Source organism: Geotrypetes seraphini, chromosome 8 (genome assembly GCF_902459505.1).
Source record: "Geotrypetes seraphini chromosome 8, aGeoSer1.1, whole genome shotgun sequence".
NCBI lineage: Eukaryota > Metazoa > Chordata > Amphibia > Gymnophiona > Dermophiidae > Geotrypetes > Geotrypetes seraphini.
Window position 1 is genome coordinate 117909500 of NC_047091.1, and position 19947 is coordinate 117929446.

The 19947-nt window shown below is 46.0% G+C and overlaps 1 protein-coding gene across 7 annotated transcripts in view; it reads left to right on the forward strand.

The window, feature by feature from the left end:
• The window catches only part of GATAD2A (GATA zinc finger domain containing 2A), a 338480-nt gene that overhangs the window by 64497 nt on the left and 254036 nt on the right, over positions 1-19947 (forward strand). For 2 of the 7 annotated variants that reach the window (XM_033954822.1, XM_033954821.1), the window contains exon 1: positions 13343-13508. The exons of 2 other annotated variants lie outside the window; for them this stretch is intronic. In XM_033954822.1, coding sequence (XP_033810713.1) covers positions 13365-13508 — 144 coding nt within the window. In that variant the 5' untranslated portion in view covers positions 13343-13364. Of the gene's footprint in view, positions 1-13020; positions 13116-13342; positions 13509-13559; positions 13681-19947 lie in introns of those variants that run through there. 3 more of the 7 variants (XM_033954827.1, XM_033954820.1, XM_033954825.1) reach the window with 3 other exon arrangements.

Sequence of the window (19947 nt, forward strand, 5' to 3'; positions counted from 1 at the left end):
GGGAAATATGGTACTAATTTTTGATCATCCCCCAAAGGTCAGGGAGTAAGTAGGCTAATAGATGGAAGGATGTGGGGGGGAACCGAGTGTAGCAACAGGGGTATTGGGAAGAAAGTAGGGTTCATATGTGGGAGGTGCTCAAAAAAGTGCATATGTTAGATCGGTTCAGGTTCATTTGGGGGGAGAGGTTATGGAAGAATAGCATAATGGGTTATTTAATTTTATATGCCATCTGCAAGCCCTAAAGCTATTGAAGTAATAATTGGGAATGTGGTCACTGGGTATACAGTCAGGTACAGTAGGCATTTTTTCCTCTGGAAGGTTCAATTTGAGTTTGTATGTATGGTCATGGAGGGCTAAGTGACTTGCTTGAAGTTTCAAGGATTCGTAGCTTGCTGCTGTAACCATTAGGTTACTGTTCTACTTGGAGTCAGGATTCAAATCCCATTACAACTTGTGACCTTGGGCAAATCACTTAATCTTCCATGGCCTCAGTACAAAACTTAGATTATGAGCCCGACAGGGAAATACCTACTGTGACTGAATGTAATTTGTCTTGAGCCATTATTGAAAGACATGAGTCCAAATGTAAATAATAACAGCATAGGCGTGAACTGGGAGGATGTGTGGGAAGAGGGCTGAGGAATTTAGTGGAGCTAATATGTGGAAAGGGATTGGGGGAGTGAATGGGGATGATATGTGGAAGGACATTTAGATTGGTGCATGAGTTGGATGAATGGGAAGGAAGCAGAACACTGAGGGGTCCTTTACTAAAACATAAGGCACCCAATTCTAAGAAGCCCATAGCTATATAATGTGCTTCTTAGCACTTAGTGCATATGTCCACGAGTGCCCACTAAGTTTGTGCTAAGCTTTAGTGAAAGGGCACCTGAGTGTGCTGGTTCAAGAGTGAGTATGCCAAATTAGCTGGTCAAGAGAGAGTGTGTTGCAATAAAAAGTGGTTTGGAAAGTATGTATTCTGGATTGAGGGCAGCTGGGGTAGTGAGTGTGTTGGATCAGTGGAGGGGAGGCAGTCATGGAGTGAGCATGCTGATTGGGGGAGGGATGTGGTGGGGGCATTGACTGTCAAAATCAGTAAATTGTGGTCAGGGTAGGGAGAGGAGTGTGCTGGATCAAGAGAGGGAAATGGCTAGGCATCAAGTATGCTGGTTCAAGGGAAGGCATGGGAGCTGACCAGTGGAAGGAAGACTAGGCACATTCACTGCCCAGCCATGAGAAGGAGATGACCAGGTGTTGAGTGTGCTAGATTGTGTAGGGAAGAACACAAGGATTGCACTGGAGTCGGGTGGGGTATGGGAGCTGGGCAGTGGCAGAGAAGCAGTTGTGTCAGATCAGTGAGGAGGAGTGAGGAGGCTGGGAATTGAGTGTGTTGAATCCTAGGAAAGGTGGCATTTGGGGGAGTAAGTGTGCCAGATTGGGGGTGGAATGGGAGCAGGGCAGTTGGGGAGATGCAGCTGCAGATGAATCCAGAGACCAATGGGATAGCTCACATCTACCAGCAGGCGGAGATAGAGAAACTGATTAACAGGTGGTCCTATTGGCTGGCACTCCTCCTGTTTATCCAGTATTCTCTATCTCCCAGCAGGAAAATGTCGCTATTCAACTAGCTCCTGAATTCTGACTGTGGCTGGAACTTTATTTTCTCCTGTTGAGGTTTATCTTCAGTGAGACTGCCATTATCCCAGGACAAGCAGGTAGCATATTCTTGACTGATGGGTGACGGCACCGACGGAGCCCCGGTACGGACAATTTTAGAGTGATTGCACTCTAAGAACTTGGAAAGTTCTGGTAGGCTGCACCGCGCACGCGCGAGTGCCTTCCCGCCCGACAGAGGCGCGCGGTCCCCAGTTTCTTAGTTTCCGCGGAGCTAAGAAGATGCGTTTCTTTCAACGGCTGTTGAAAGTTCTTTTTTCTACTTTTTATCGCCTTCCCGCTCGCGTAAACCCTTTTGGAAATTTTATTTCCGTTGTTTCTTTTCTTTTCTAAAAAAAAAAAAAAACAAACAATTTTTTTCTTCAGTTTTCGGTTAGCCCCGGCGGGGCCTATTGCCATCATCGAGGCCTCGGCCTTCGATTTGGCAGAAGCCGTATTCACTTTCATGCCCCCTCAACCCAGGTTTAAAAAGTGCCAGCGGTGCGCTCGACCAATTTCACTGACAGACCCACACAACTGGTGTCTGCAGTGTCTTGGTCCTGACCATCGAGCGTCTACCTCCTCCTGCTGTGCGACTTTAAAGAAGAGAACACTTAAAAACCGCCAGATACAGCAGCAGTTATTGTTCGGCGCCGAGATGTCTGATTCCGCACCACCGGCACCGATGTCGGCTCCATCTCAGTTGGCACCTACTTCGTCGACACTGCGCGATACCGCACCGGTGTCGCACCCCGCAGGTAAGCCGGCTAAGAAGCCTTCCCCGTTAGAGTGTCCTCCGGTCTCAGTAGCAGCGAGTCCATTCCTGCCGACCACGAGACGCCCACGGAAGCGCTCCGCTCCGATTGAGGTGAGCCCCTCGACATCGGGTTCCTCTTCGGAGTGTAGAGCGGCACCCAAGGTACCGCAGAAGAAAAAAGCGGTACCGGTGCCTTCATTGGACGAGCGCATTGCCGCAGTCCTGCAGGTCCAGCTAAAGGAACAACTCCAACAGCTACTCCCTGCTCTTTTGACTCCGAGCCTTCCAGTCCCGGTCCGGTCTGAGCCGCCGGTACCGACGGTGCAGCAGCCCCCTTTATCGGCATCCACTTTGTCGGTACCGGGGCACATCACTTCTTCGGTATCAATGCCAGTCTTGGCACCGGAACCGAGACACCAGGCTGTTCAAACATCGGCACCGGCACAACCCTTAACATCTCCCGGTACCGGTTCACAGAGGTCTGGTAAGTCGACTCATAAAACTCGGCACCTAGAACCCTCCACATCGGAGTCACGAGACCGCAGTTTTCAGGTGAGGGACCCTGATCTGTGGGGTGATTCAGAAGAGCCTTTCCTCTCTGAGGGAGAGTGTTCATCAGGGGACGAGGATCCTTCTGGTTTTGATCCATCTTCCAAACCTGATGCAACTTCTTTCACCTCTTTTCTTAAAGAGATGTGTGACTCTTTATCTATTCCCTTGGAGGCTGAATCCAAAAAATCCAAGGCATTTTTAGATGCTCTTAACTTTGACCAGCCTCCAAGGGAATTTCTCAAGCTGCCTCTCCATGACATTTTAAGAGAGACATTTTACAAAAATCTAGAGACACCCTTGACCATTCCAGGAGCTCCCCGTAAACTGGACTCCTTATATAAGGTTATACCAATTCCAGGCTTTGACAAGCCTCAACTCCCCCATGAGTCTTTATTAGTAGAGTCTACTTTAAAGAAATCCATGGGGGCTAGTGTATATGCTTCTGTCCCTCCTGGCAGGGAAGGTAAGGCCATGGATAAGTTTGGCAAAAGGCTCTATCAAAATGCAATGCTAGCGAACAGGTCAGGAAACTATGCTTTCCATTTTTTCTTTTATCTTAAGCATCTTATTCAAAGTTTGTCATCTTTTGAGAAATATCTCCCTGACCGTAAGAAATCAGCCTTTCGCCAAACTTCTTCATCGCTCTTGCAACTGCGCAAGTTCATGGTCAGATCAATCTATGACACTTTTGAGCTGACCTCTAGAGCCACGGCTATGTCAGTGGCTATGCGACGACTGGCCTGGCTCAGAGTGTCCGAACTCGATGTCAATCACCAAGATCGACTGGCCAATGCACCTTGCCTAGGGGATGAGCTGTTCGGAGAATCCATGGACTCTACTACTCAGAAACTTTCAGCTCATGAGACTCGATGGGATACTCTCCTTAAGACAAAGAAGAAGACCCCACCTTCTAGGCCTTTTCGTCAACAATCGGCCTACCAACGAAGGTTTGTGGCTCGTCCCTTACCTCAAACACAGCAACAACCCAGGCGTCAGAGGCAGCAACAGAGGCAACCTGCTCGACCTGCCCAGCAGCAACAGCAAGTGAAATCTCCTCCTTCTCAAAAGTCAACTCAGCCCTTTTGACTTGGTTCTCCGGGACATAGCCAATCTTCCTCCTTCTACTCATCTTCCACAGCCCATAGGAGGACGCCTTATACATTTCATAAGCCGTTGGGAAATCATCACCTCTGACCTGTGGGTCCTCAACATCATCCGCCAGGGCTACTCTCTCAACTTTCAGACACCTCCTGCCCAAAGTCTGCCAAGAGAGTCTGCTTTCAACACTCCTCGGTCTTCCCTCCTTCTTCAAGAGGTTCAATCCCTCCTCCTTCTGAACGCTATAGAGGAAGTTCCTCTAGATCAGAGAGGGCAGGGATTCTACTCCCGTTATTTTCTAGTCCCCAAAAAGACAGGAGATCTAAGACCCATTCTAGATCTTCGCGATCTAAACAAATGCTTGGTCAAGGAGAAATTCAAAATGCTTTCTCTGGCCACTCTTTACCCTCTTCTCAATCAAGGCGACTGGCTATGTTCACTCGATCTCAAAGAAGCATACACTCATATACCGGTCAATCTGGCCTCCAGACAGTACCTACGCTTCATGATCAATCGTTGTCATTACCAATACAAGGTGCTGCCCTTCGGTCTTGCCTCCTCTCCAAGAGTGTTCACCAAATGTCTGATTGTGGTGGCTGCCTTTCTACGATCTCACCACCTTCAGGTCTTTCCTTACTTGGACGACTGGTTAATCAAGGCCAATTCATCTCAGACTGTTCTCCTGGCCACCAACCAAACCATCATGTTTCTTCAACTTCTGGGGTTCGAGATCAATCTACCCAAATCTCATCTCATCCCCACTCAGAGACTTCAATTCATCGGAGCTGTCTTGGACACAGTCCTCATGAGAGCGTTCCTGCCATCCAACCGTCTTCAAACGCTTCAATCTCTGTGTCAGCAGGTGCTTCTACAACTTTCCATCTCTGCCAAGCAAATGATGATACTCTTGGGTCACATGGCCTCCACAGTTCATGTCACACCCTTCGCACGTCTTCACCTGCGCACTCCTCAATGGACCCTAGCTACCCAGTGGTCCCAAGCGATGGATCCTTGCTCACGTCACATATCTGTCACATCATCTCTTCGTCAGTCTCTACAATGGTGGTTGATATCCTTAAATCTATCCAGAGGTCTTCTGCTCCATCTTCCTCCTCATCAACTAGTCATCACCACCGACGCCTCCCCTTATGCCTGGGGAGCTCATTTGAACGAGTTCCAAACTCAAGGCCTTTGGACAGCCCAGGAAAAGAAGCATCACATCAATTTCCTGGAACTCAGAGTGATGTTTTATGCCCTCAAGGCCTTCCAACATCTTCTCTTCCCTCAAGTTCTCCTGCTGTGCACAGACAATCAAGTTGCGATGTACTACATCAACAAGCAGGGTGGGACGGGCTCTCGCCTCTTGTGCCAGGAAGCCCAGAAGATTTGGGCTTGGGCCACAGATCACCATCTATTCCTAAAAGCTATCTACATTCAGGGAGAACAGAATTCCTTAGCGGACAAGCTCAGCAGAATTCTCCAGCCTCACGAGTGGACACTCGATCCTTTCACTCTACAATCCATCTTCGCTCAATGGGGCACTCCTCAGATAGACCTCTTTGCAGCTCCTCACAATCACCAGCTGCCCCTATTCTGCTCCAGACTCTACTCTCCTCACTGTCTGGCAGCGGATGCATTTCTCCTCGACTGGTCCAATCTGTTCCTGTACGCTTTCCCTCCTCTGCCTCTCATGTTGAGAACCTTGTTCAAGCTCAAGAGGGAACGAGCCACCATGATTCTGATTGCTCCGAGGTGGCCCAGGCAACATTGGTTCTCCCTTCTACTTCAACTAAGTTCCAGGGAACCTTTTCTTCTTCCACTGTTTCCTTCTCTGCTTACACAGCATCAGGAGACCCTTCTACATCCCAACCTCCAGTCTCTGCATCTGACAGCTTGGTATCTCTCGGGCTGACTTCTCATGATACTCTTTTGTCTCAGCCCGTTCGTTCCATTCTAGATGCCTCCAGGAAACCAGCCACTCTGCAATGTTACCATCAGAAGTGGACAAGATTTTCTTCCTGGTGTCTTCTTCACCATCTTGATCCCACTTCCCTGGCAGTGGAGACATTGTTGGATTATTTGCTTTCTTTGTCTGACTCTGGCCTTAAGTCTTCTTCCATCAGAGTCCATCTCAGTGCCATTGCTGCCTTCCATGAGCCGGTTCATGGAAAACTTCTCTCAGCTCATCCCCTGGTGTCCAGGTTCATGCGAGGTCTTTTCAATGTGAAACCACCTCTTAAAGCCCCTCCTGTTATCTGGGATCTCAATGTGGTTCTTTCCGCCTTAATGAAGCCTCCATTTGAACCTTTGGCTACCACTCCTTTCAAGTTTCTCACTTGGAAGGTATTTTTCCTTATTGCTCTTACCTCTGCCAGGAGGGTCAGTGAGCTACATGCACTAGTTGCAGATCCACCTTTTACGGTCTTTCATCATGACAAGGTGGTTCTGCGTACACATCCAAAGTTTCTCCCTAAGGTTGTCTCTGAATTCCATCTCAACCAATCCATTGTTCTGCCTGTCTTCTTTCCGAAACCTCACTCTCATTCTGGGGAACAGGCTCTGCATACTTTGGATTGTAAAAGGGCTCTAGCTTACTATCTAGAGCGTACGAAACCCCACAGATCAGTTCCCCAACTCTTTCTGTCCTTTGATCCGAATAAATTGGGACGTCCTGTTTCTAAACGTACGTTGTCTAATTGGCTGGCAGCGTGCATTTCATTCTGTTATGCTCAGACCGGACTGACACTGGAAGGTTCTGTCACGGCCCATAGAGTCCGAGCGATGGCAGCATCTGTAGCTTTCCTCCGTTCCACTCCTATTGAGGAAATCTGCAAAGCTGCTACTTGGTCCTCAGTTCATACTTTTACATCTCATTATTGTCTGGATGCATTCTCCAGACGGGATGGACACTTCGGCCAATCTGTTTTGCAAAATTTGTTTTCCTAATGGCCAACCTTCCCTCCATCCCTCTTTTTGTTAGCTTGGAGGTCACCCATCAGTCAAGAATATGCTGCCTGCTTGTCCTGGGATAAAGCACAGTTACTTACCGTAACAGGTGTTATCCAGGGACAGCAGGCAGATATTCTTGCGTCCCTCCCACCTCCCCGGGTTGGCTTCTTAGCTGGCTTATCCTAACTGGGGACCGCGCGCCTCTGTCGGGCGGGAAGGCACTCGCGCGTGCGCGGTGCGGCCTACCAGAACTTTCCAAGTTCTTAGAGTGCAATCACTCTAAAATTGTCCGTACCAGGGCTCCGTCGGTGCCGTCACCCATCAGTCAAGAATATCTGACTGCTGTCCCTGGATAACACCTGTTACGGTAAGTAACTGTGCTTTCTGTTTCTCCTGTTGAGGTTTCTCTTCAGTGAGACTGCCATTCTGTTTCTCCTGTTGAGGTTTCTCTTCAGTGAGCTGGCAATGCTATTTCTCCTGTTGAGATTTTCTGTTCAGTGAGACAGGGGTGTCCGGCTGAACGGTGCCGGCTTTAGGGGTTACACCTGGGCCCCCCCAGGTCCCTGCCTCACCCTCCCTCCATTGCTAGAGGGTCTGACTGGGTCTCAATTTTTTTTTTCTTCTTTCCCTTCTCTGTAAAAAAAATAAAAAATAAAAAAAAGAGACCACAGTTGTTACATTCGGCCATGCTTTTGCTGCAAACTGGCTTCAACTGGCCCTAACAACTAGCTTGTGAGTATGTCTGGCTTTTACGGTTGTTTGAACTTCAGGTTCTGTTTGGGAGTCTTAGTACTGTGGGTTCGGTCATCATACATTTAAGGTATGGATATTTTATTGAGGCTAAGTTTTATGACTAGAAATCCATAGAGGGAGCCGGGACTTCCCGCCCTTTGCATGCACGCGCTTTGTTTCCTTGTTGGTTACAGCGCAGCAGTAGCGATGCGATTTCATGCTAGTACTTGTTCTCATTGTTGGGTTTCAGTGTAGCAGTAGTCCTGTTTATTCTGAGGCTCTCTTTGATCAGTGTTTGTCACGGCCATGTGCAGCTGATTGTGCAGGTGCCGGTTTATAGCAGCGCGCATGAGATGGGATATGTTTTTTCCGGCGCTATGGGCCGTTCTTCTGGTTATTCCCCGAGTCTGATTTTCTTTCTATGCAAGCCGCGGCTGGGTAAATTTTGCGGGGCTCGAATCCGACTATGTTTCTAGGAGCGTTGATGCAGCAGCCACGTGTCAGCGAGAATCAGGCGTGCGCATGGGTCTCCGGCGATGGCGGCAGAGGCTGCAGCGTTCCGGTAGTTTGTTTCCAGCTGACTTTGGTCAGGGTATGCTGGGGCTTCTCTCCTTTCCGGTTCAGACAAGTTGTATGTGTTTCACCAGCTTTGGGACAAGCTTGGGCAGCTTTATATGTCTATGTCTGTGTTCCTGCTGTACTCCCTTGAAGGAAGCTGCTTGTTTAATCGGACTCTGGGGTTAGCACTCAAGGGGTTTACCAGAGAGACTCTGACCTGTGCTAGGTCACCCAGTCTCGGTTTGTCTCCTAGACTGGGGCGACATACGGCAACTCACGGCACAGTGAGATCAGCAGTAAGATAGTGCCCTGTATTTCACACAGGTATCTCATTGTCTCTCTTGGGGTCCCTGCAGATTGAGCCTTTGTCTATTGGTAACTGTCCTTATTTGGCCTCTGTGCTGAGCTGCATATGTCTAGTAGTGGCACAGGATATTTATGCCTAAAGGTAGTACAAGCAGTTTCCAAGTTCGGGCTGTCTCTATGGGCATAATGACACTGCGCATATTCCTGCGGCCAGGACTCTCTTTCTCTATTTCTGAGGGGGCCTGGACTTCAGATTTCCATGCTTATCACGCTGGTTTCTCCTGTCACCATTTTCTCATGGCACATGCTAGACGGGCCCCCCCAACCAGACAGAAAGGGCTGTACAGCTCTTTTTAACCAGGAGCCAGTTACCTATTCTATCAAACCCGCGGAGGATCACGCACTATGTGGCTGTTAGCCTCATCCCTGAAGCTTTCATTAACGATGTGAGCTTTGTCTGATACCTGTAAGGATGCTGTTGTTTTACACTGGGCGGTAGATGCAGCATCTTGATTGAGTCTAGTACGTATTCACTTTAAAGGACATATGTATTTTGCTCATGTTGCATGGGGTTAGTACTGTTTTCATGGTTCCAGTATATTCCTCTTTACATTGTGAAACTTGATTTTTCCTAGGAGAATCTTCTTGCAGATCCTACAGTCTCATTCTGCCATTCCCTGACCTTCTGCACTTCATTCTGAGGGGATCTTGACTTCTTCCAATGACTCTTCAGGCTTTCTCATGAGGGAGAAGACACTATAATGTCAGGTCAGAGGGCTGTGAAGATTTTTCAGGATGCTTGCATCTTTGCTTTCTCCTCAGGTTTTCCAGTTCGTTCTTGGAGTCTCTATGTTTTGTGTTTCCCTTTTCAGTGTTACTGGTCCTCAGGACAGTTCTTGTAGTTCTTCGGGAACTAAGGGACGTTGTTCCACTTACTGCATGGTGCCCGAGACGGGGGCATTGGGCAGACTGGATCCCATTCTGCTGAATTAGTTTCTCGGGGTTACACATTTCTGCAGACATCCTGGGAGTATATTTACATTTTCTCTATGGACTCCGAATCGGCAGTTGGTTTGCCTGCCTCTCTTGGAGCAGCGCTTTCGGTTTTGGCACATGCCATTTCGTCTACCCAAGGCTTCACGAACGTTTTAGGTGATGTGGACGGTGGTACCGTTTTGGCGCTACCAGGCAATTCATCTAATTTCTTCTTGACTGCCTGCTTGATTCGGTGGTATCTTTTCCTCAGTTCTTTACACGTGCATCTTCGAATTTGCACAGCGCTCTTTTCTCCTGTACTATGTATAGGTATATCGGGGTAATGTTTTTATTCATATAGGAGAGACATGTGTTTCTTTCCGGAGACTGGGGTGTGGGGTCTCGGTCTCAGATTGGTATTCTTCTTCGCTTACCATGACCAAGAGTATGGGATTCTGTACAGTTTCTGGGATCCATATTGCTGACTTCACTGGAACTTCGGCTTGCTTTCCCCTTCTTACGCTACAGCAGTCGCTTTTGTTCCGGTGGTTCCCGGTATCTCAGGGCTCCAATTATTTGCATCGCTCTGTATGATTTGGTGGCTCAGCGCGATTTCTCTTTTCAAGGCATGCCTCGGTCTTTGCTGGACTAGCTCATGACCACCGACCATCCCGGGCTGTCGGGTTGGGGGGGCTCGGTGGCTTCCATCCTCAGCTCCAGGATTCTGGTCTTCAGAGGCGACTCAGTACTTGTTCATTCTTCTACTCTTGAGCAGGGTCAGGCTACCTTTCTGGAGCTTCAGATCATTCTTCCGGATTGCCACTGAGGGTCCTTTTGGTCAGTATTAGGATGGGGGTATTTCTCTACAGCTTGGGCAGTAGGTGTTGTACTCAGTTGGCAGGTGAAGTTGGTCTGCTTCAATGGGTGGACTCTCATCTTCGTCTTCTGTGGGCAGATCCTTTTATGGATCAGGTTAAGAGTTTGGATAGACTTTCTCTCTGCGGAATCTGAGCATGGCCCATTTCTTGTATGTTACAGTGTACAGCGCTGTGTAGGCTCTGGAAAGTGTGCATGTTAGTAATAGTGTAATCTTCTGCATCCTGGATATTGAGATTTGTGGCTCAGGCATTCTAGCTCCTTTTATGAACGTGAGATCTCCTTGACCTAGACCTCATGGCCTCGTCTCTCAATTCTAAGCTTCCTAGCTTCTTCGGCGGGCCCAGGGAGTGGGAGTTAGAAGGGGTAGCTGCATGGCTCCTTTCTCGCCTCTGCCTTCTCTTTTTCAGTGTTTTCCGCTGGCTGATGATGGCTTGGATTTGCCATCTCGAGCTCGCTTTCCGGGCACAGTATTTGTAGAATCTCTGGATTGGCGGTGCCATCCTTACTATGCGGATTTGATGAGTCTTTCGACAGCCGGACTAAAATGTTTCCGGGTATCTCTGGCTTTGCTCGCCTAGGGTCCGTTCAACATGGATATTTATACTACTTTAATATTACGACCTAGTTTTTTAAAAAATCTTGGCTGACGTGTAAGGGCTATGCGAAGCAGGTTGTTTCTTCTTTTATCCAGGTGCTACGGACGTCTTCTCCTGTGGCTTCTGCTTCCTTTTGGAGGTTTTTCCTTTCTTGGGTGCTTCTTCACATTTGAACCACTCCAGAGATCCTTTTTGGCACAAGTGTATTGCCGAGGGCTTAGCGTTCAATTCCCTTCAGCTTTTGGTGCCATTCTTGGCTTGTTACAAGGGCTAGGTATATTGCTCATCGCTTAATTCTCAGCTTCATGTAGTTCAGTTCCTAAACAGAGTGCGGTATATTCATGCGCCTCTTAGAAAGCCCGGTTTGGAGTACAATCTTCACGTACTGCTTCTAAGTTTACCGAAGGCTTCATTTCATCCTTGTCTTTTGGGATTCTAAAGGGCTGTGCCGTTGAACATGGGGTTTCTTGTGGCCATGGCTTCAGCTCTGCAGTTTTCTATGTTGCAGGCCTTGTGCAACGGGGATTCCTATTTCTGATTTCCGAAATATGGGATATCAGTTCGGATGGTACCACTATTTCTTTCTAGGGGGGTGTCATCCTTTCTTTTATGTCATGCTCGCTTTTCCTTCCTTCTTCCTGGGAGGAGAAATTGGGAGCAGTGCTTTTATTCACTGCATTTTTTGATATGTACGTAGCGTTCTCCGCGAGCTCGGTTTCTAACGACTTTTAGTTGTTTATATCTCCTTTTTGTATTCTTCAAGGGACGCCTCAAACGTATGGCGGCGTCCGAAGCCTCCATCGCTCAATGGGTCCAGGAGGACATTCTTTATGCTTGCTTGCTGGCAGGGAAGCGGGTGGCGAAAGAACTTCATGACCATTCCGCCGGAGCGATGGCTACTTCTTGGGCTCGGCCCAGAGGTTTTTTTTTCCTTGGAGGAGATTTGTCTCGCGGCTAATTGGTCTTCCGAGAGTGCTTTCTCTCCGCATTTCTGCTTGGATGTGGGGGCGCATGCGGTAGGGGCGTTTTGTGCTTCGGTTGTTGCGGAGGCGGCGTTTGCTTCCCACCCAGATTGAGGATTGCTTTGCTACATCCCATTGGTCTCTGGATTCATCTGCTGCTGTTGCTAGGGAAGGAAAAATTATGTTCTTACCTGTTAATTTTCTTTCCCTTAGATGCAGCAGATGAATCCAGAGCCCCACCCTTTCTGGATATTGTCTCTCGGTTTTTTCTTTTGCAACTTTTGCAGTTTGTTATTATGGCAGGTTGTTTTCTGTATTGTTGCATTTTGAGATTTGTTATGGGAAAGAAGTTTTTTACATGCTATGCCTATTGATGGTTACGGATGCTTTGCCTATTGATGGTTACGGATGCTTGGGCAAGGAGCTATACTAGATAAACAGGAGGAGTGCCAGCCAATAGGACCACCTGTTAATCAGTTTCTCTATCTCCGCCTGCTGGTAGATGTGAGCTATCCCATTGGTCTCTGGATTCATCTGCTGCGTCTAAGGGAAAGAAAATTAACAGGTAAGAACATAATTTTTCCTTATGGGTGAGGGTAGAGTTTAGAAAGTGGTCACTGAGGGAGAAGTTGGGAATCAAATGAATTGGATGGGAGGAGGGAGATATTTTTGGTGTCTGTCAGACCAGTGGAAGGAAAGAGCAATTGAGTGAATGTCACAGCAGTCGAGGAGGGGAAACAGTTTGGAAGTGTGTGTGCCACATGGAGCCAGGGCAGTAGAGAATCTGGGTCAGACTGGGAGAGAGTGTCTGATCAGGAGTAGTGGTGGGAAAATAAGTGTGGATGGAGGGATTGGGAGAGTGTGAACCAGATGGAGAGAGGAAGGGAATTGGGTTAGTGGGAAAGGCGGTAAGGAATGGTTAGTGAGTTTGCTAAGACATTGGCGAGTAATAAATGTGTGATGGGAGGAGAGGAGGAGTCTGGGTCGGAAGCATACTTGATGGAGTGTGAAGGGAGGTATTTGGGTAGTGAATGAACCCTGTCAATTTGGGAAGAATTGATACTCACCTTGTGTGCTAGATGAGGAGAAGGGAGGTTGGTGAGTATGCTGCATCATTGTGGAAAGATTCTATTATTTTAGTGTTTCTGGGAAGGAAGTCGATCCAGCATAGATGTTACTCCATTGCGGTATATCAAGCGATAAATAAACTTGGCACTACTAAATGTGTTGGATCAGTTTGGAGGGAGTCTATCGAAGTAGTGTTATGGGTTCGATGGGTGGGGGGCGGAATTTAGCCGAAGCCGGGCAGATAACAATGCGCATGCTCGCTCATGACGCCGTGCCTCCATGTGTGAACAGCGCATTATTTGGCAGCGGGAGCGGCTGAGAGGGAGCATTAGACGGGGAATCCCCGGCCGCCAGCGCTCAGCCGCACCGTGGGAGAGCCGGGGGGAGGAAGCCCGCCGCAGCCTCGCGCCTCCCCCCAGCTCTGTAAGTATATCTTAAGTGTGAGAGAGCAAGTTCCCGTGCGGATTTGCTGGTTTCTCTTTAGTCGGAGATTTCCCTTGGGAGAGCTGCACCCCTCCCGACCTGGAGCGTGGGGAGTAGAAAAGAAACGGGGGTGCTGTCCTACTGATCAGCAAGGTGTGGGCGAAAGTAAAAGGTACTCTTCCCCCTACAGATCTGAAGATGGGGGCTGGAAAGCTGTGGCTTTCCCGATTGGGGAGAGCTCTTCCTGTTTGGGTGGTTATGAGGAGAGGGGAGTTGCACCTCTCACGGTATGAGAGGTCATCCACCCCTCCCCCCACAAAAAAATTATAGTTGAAAGAGCTTCACTTCTCTAGATCCGATTTTTTTTTTTTGCCGGGGGGGGGGGGGGGAGAGACAGCAGATCACGGTCGAGAACTGGAGAAACGGCCGGGTCTCTTATTTTCTTGCCGGAAATCGGAGTTCGTTCTTTGCCCGGTCGAGGGGAGGAATGGACGAAAGAGGAAGTCCAGCCCCGTGTGCCCCCCTTCCTAAGAATTAGCTGCGCCGCACGGGGACGGAACGCGGGTTTATAATCAGGACAGCCGTGCGTGGTTGGGGACGAGGGTACTCTGTTTTCCTCTCTTCATTGAAACGGCGATTTCATGCCTTGGATCCGGAAAGGGGAGGGGGGTAGCTATCCCCGTGCTGTTGCCGCCGAAGCCCCAGTCGTGGCACTTAACCCGGCTGGCAGCCAGAGCGGAGCTGATGTCAGAATAAAAGTCTCCTCTTTTTCTCTTGTCTGGCCGGCCTTGCTTTCCTGCTGGAAGAGAGGTGCAACCGCCCCTAATGGACATTACGAGCAGTAATGGCCCAGCTCTTACCTGTCACCCATCGCCTCTACATTTTAGCTGCGCTCGCTCTCTCTCTTCTGGCAGGAATTTTAACATTGCATTGCGACTTATACGGAATTACAAGAAGAACTGCATTACAGTATCGTTTTAAAATAGGGTAGTACTCTTCAGATGGTTTACCTGGTGAGGATTTTGTGATTAATATGCTCTCCATTTTGTGTTGTATTATATTTTGGTTGGGGTTACTCAGTGTGGATTCTTGTTTGAATTACCTAGGTGCAGTAAGGATAGACACATCTTTTGCCCTTTGGACTATAGTGTGAATCACTTCTAGCGTTTCCTCTTTCTTTCTTGTTCTGTGTAATGACATCTCTTTGCTCCTACTGCTGTGCCCCACCTTGATTTCTTGTCTGCTTTGAGTTAAACTGCATGTAATGTATACACACGCTCATATTACTATGGAAGTTTTTCCATGGTGAATTTGGCCACAGCTGCCAGCATCTCAAGATTAGCAAATGGAGGGTATCCTTCTCCTTTCTCCCAAGGTATCCTGGGACTTTTAGTTGTCCTTATAACACAAGGGAAGTAAACAACAGAAATAATAATAATAATAAAAACAAACTAACAAACCCAGAACTAGAACACTGGATCAGGCTGGTTACCTGATTTGCCCTCCACCCATAATGTTATAAGCATGATGTAACCTCACAGCAGACTTTCAGGTCATGATGATGATTGATGGTACTGGGAAATTGATGATAACTTCAGACTGATTTCTCACTGTTTGTGAATTGGTGGGCACTCAGATTATGGTATATTATGTTCCGAATATGAGTTAAGAACATAAGATGATTATAGATTCTAACAGATTTAGTACACTTAAGTCTCATCTTCCTCAAAGTCCAGGTAAGGTTAGGTAAAATTAAGCTCTTGTGTGGTCCGTTTAAGGTAGTTACTAAGCAACAGGAGGAGGAGTCGAGGATGACTCCCTTGTGAGAAATTAGGAGTCAGAAAGGTTGCAAGGAGAAAGCTTGCAGGGTAGTTTTACCAGTCACAAGGGAGTTTAAATGTACTTTTATTAAGCATGGTGTCAGTTTTGTGCATGAGTTCCCAATGGGGAGCATAATGACATAATGTGATATTTAGACCTACTGCAGAGATTCAGAAATGTGTTGGGTGTGCAGATGCTAATGCATGTTCCAACTTACTCCTCCCCCCTCTCAAAGTTGTCAGGGTTTCCTCTAACTTCATAAACCTTTTTGTAAAAATCCTATCAAGATACATGAGAATCTGTTGAATCTGGTAACTTAGTTGTGGATAAACAGATGGTTATCATGTGGCTGTTTTACAGATTTGTACCACTTTTTAAATTTTGATTACTGTTTTAAGTCAACCAACTGTGTAATGACTGGTTTGAGCTTTGCATATTGGGAGATTGTGGATTCTGATTTTTGTTTTTACTTTATTGAATAGATTCACATATATATGCCAGCCAAGAAAAAAAAAATTCCACGTCTTTTTCTTTTTTTTTCTCTCTCTCTTCAATTCTTCAAGCTGTAATTTAATAGAACGACTCCTACCTACCTAGAAATGCAGCAGATTAAAGGCTTCATGTACCAGTCAGTTTCTGCTAGGGGACTGCTCTTTGTAAACCACTTTGTTATTGTCTTCTCTGTCCAGTGCGGATGCTGCCTCCAGCAGCTCCATTATGAAGCCAGACTCCATTTTCTATCTTCTGGGGTTGCTGTTTCTCACTTAGGTTGAGACTACTGTTGCCTATTGTCGATTTGTGAGTTAGAAACATTGAAACATGATGGCAGATAAAAGGCAAATGACCTATCCAGCTGGATGCATTGTTTTACTCCACACTGGCATGTACCATGCTTTTGGTGCAGAGGTGGTGCTGCCTTGACAGCCTCAGTACAGCGCACACTACAAAGTAATAAATCAGAAATTTTGTGGACTTCTGTTGCAGATCACCAAGAACAATTGGTTATTTGGATGAAATAATTAGTTACATGCTTCTGTGTGAGCATGTAATGGGTGAATGGTATCACAAATAGGTGGATTCTACATTTATCCCTAGTGTTGATAGATGGGGACTGTAGTTCTTTAAAGGAAATTACTCACTCCTACAGATCAGATTCAAAGTTTTTCACAGCAGTATGTAAGACATTTCAAAACATTGGGCTATTTGATCCCCTAAGTGGCTTCATAAGAAAGTCCATAGATCAAGGTGGACATTCCTAAATGCAAGTAGCTAGCAGATCCTAAGATATAGATCTTTTTTATAGCTCACTTCTAGGCCTGAGCAATGGCTTTCCCAGATCTTATATGGCCATGGACTTTTCTTCCAGGAGTTTATCCAAACCTCTTCTGAATCCTGCAGTGTTAATCATCTTTACTACAACCACCAGCAACAGATTCCATAGTTTTTATTATGTACTTTGTGAAAAGAAAAACTTAAGTGTATTAGTTATTAAGTTTCATGGAGTGTCCTCTTGTTTTTATAGTGTTGTAAAACAGTTGTCCTCGGTTTAATCATTCAACCCTAGTCATGATCTTACACTTCAGTCATATCCCCTCTTGATCATCTTTCTTCACATTGAAGAATCCTAACCTGTTCAGCATTTCTTCATATGGAAGGTATTCTGTTTCATTTAATCACACAGTATCCTTTTTGGAATGAGTATTGTGTGCAGTGCCAGCCATCCCATATATCCATTCAGAGGCATAATGATGATCTCAAATTTGTCCCCCATTCTATTTGCTGCTTTGGCAGCCATGGCACAATGGGATGAAAATTTCAACATGCAATTCATAATGACTTCAAGAGCTTGACTTTGAGATCTTTTACTGGGAGGTTTCTCCTAATTCAGAATCTGTTTTGTCCTATAACTGGGATTATTATCCTTAGGTGCATCACTTTTCCACTTGTCCATATTTAAATTTTATCTTCCATTTAGATGCCTAGACAGGACTCTTAAGGTCCTTCTGCAAACGCTCATAATCCTCTGCCATTTTAATAACTACAATAAGGATTAAATTTGCAGATGACACTAAACTGTTACATAAGAAAAGCCATTCACCAGATCAGACCCTAGATCCATCTTGTCCGGCGACCCGCACACGCGGAGGCCAATCCCAGTGTTCCCTGCTAAAGACCCTGTTTACCCGTACCCCTCAATATGTTTTGCAAGGAGGTGTGCATCCAACTTGCCCTTGAATCCTGGAATGGTGGTCTCCGACACAACCTCCTCCGGGAGAGCATTCCAAGCGTCCACCACTCGCTGAGAGAAACAGAACTTTCTGATATTTGTCCTGGGCCTGGTGCCCCTCAGTTTCAAAGTTGTTAAAAACGTATATGGACTGTGGAAAAACTGCAGGAAGATCTTAGGAAATTGGAAGACTGGACATCCAAATGGCAGATGAAATTCAATGTGGACAAATGCAAACTGATGCACATTGGAAAGAATAATCCAAATCATAGTTATCGGATTATGGGAGTCAGCGCTCAAGAAAAGGGTCTGGGTGTCATCGTAGACAATACACTGAAGCCTTCTACCCAGTGTGTGGCCAAGAAGGCAAACAGGATGCTAGGAATTATTAGAAAAGGGATGGTTAACAAGACTAAGAATGTTATAATGCCTCTGTATCGCTCAATGGTGCGACCTCATCTTTAGTATTGCGTTTAGTTTTGGTCTCCTTATCTCAAAAAAGGTATAGCAGCACTAGAAAAAGTTCAAAGAAAGCGACCAAGATGATAAAGGGGATGGAACTCCTCTCGTGTGAGGAAAGACTAAAGAGGTTAGGTCTTTTCAGCTTGGAAAAGAGATGGCTAAAGGCAAATATGATTGAAATCTACAAAATCCTGAGAGGTGTAGAACGGGTACAAGTGGATTATTATTTTTTTTTAACTGCATCAAGATTTACAAAGACATGGGGATGCTCCAATGAAGTTACAGAGTAATACTTTTAAAACTAAAATGAGGAAATATTTTTTCACTCGGAGAATAGTTAAGTTCTGGAAAGTGTTGCCAGAGGATATGGCAAGAGCGATTAATGTAAGCTGGATTTAAAAAAGGTTTGGACCAATTCCTGGAGGAAAAGTCTGCTGTTGAGACAGACATGGGATGGTAGCATATTATGCTGCTACTATTTGGGTTTTTGCCAGGTACTTGTGACTTGGATTGGCCTCCATGAAGATGGAATACGGGGCTGGCTGGACCATTGGTCTGACTCAGTAAGGCTATCCTTTTCCTAACTGGTTTTTAGATGGTGCATTACACAGGAGACAAATCTTGGAGTGATCATATCTGATGAACTCCAGGTTGCAAAGTAATGATATAACCTGAATAACAGAGGATACATACGAAGATGTTATGCCAATGGAAAAGAGGATGTGTCTAGAGAAGTGTTTCAACTCAGTCCTGGAGCACCCCTTTGCCAGTCAGGTTTTCAGGATGTCCACAATGAATATGCATGAAAGGAATTTGCATATTCATTGCGAATAACCTGAAAACCTTACTGGCAAGGGGGTACTCCAGGACCGAGTTGAGAAACGCTGATCTAGAGACATCGGCATTGATAAGACTTTTTAATTCTAGAGGTTGCATCTTTAAAAGAAACTGACAGAGTAGGGCTACCATACATGTTTAAAGTATTAATTTTTACAGTAAAATATAATTTTGTCCTGCTACAAATTTCAAAGGCTATGAACTCTTTGTAATACATAATCTTTCTTCTCTAAACAGAACATAAAACATACCTTAGTTACTACTCACAAATGAATCTCTCCACCTGATCATGCTTTCATACCTGAAAATGGCATGAAGATCAGACAAAGTGCGATGAATGTTTAGCAAATCAAGGAATCTACGTGGTTGCGATTTGAAGATACAATTATGCATTTACTGAATCATTACACAAAAGTTCTCTAGTTGGACCTAACAGTGTAGCAAGTAAATAAAGGAAGTTCATACTACTGCTACTTGGTGTAAGCTAGAAGCCTGTGCTGTACCTACCTGCTCTGTAATAAAGAGAGGATGGATTAGTTTCACTCATCCCTTCTATCCAGTGACAGCAGATAAAGAGTACAAGGCCCATCAGTCCTGTGCATTTCTGATGCAAATTCTAGAGCCTACCCTTCTCTTATTTCTTCACATCCAAGAATCCTGTGTTTATTTTATGTTTTTCTGAATTGTGAAAACTTTTTAGCCTCTACCGTTTTCAGCAGAAAACGGACTCAGACACCTACTTTCTGATGTTACTCCTGATTTTAGTCTCTGAGATTCATATTACAATCCTTGCTCTCAAACTTCTACTCCACTGAAAAATATTTGCTTCATTTTCAATAGTTTTCAGATATTTTAATGTCTACAGTATTCTATTTCTCCTAATGCTGGGGTATATATATCCAAGGTTCTTAAGCAGATTCTACACATATTTTTAACTCCTTCCCCTCTCCCTCCTCCCTTTCCTCCAGCAATTGCCAGTGGAACAATCCTTGGCAATTCTAGTACTTATTGTCATAAATACAGTAGGTAAAAAATCATCTAGATTGATGAAATCTTTCTTATTGCGTTTTCTATGGTTAGACTTCTGTAAAG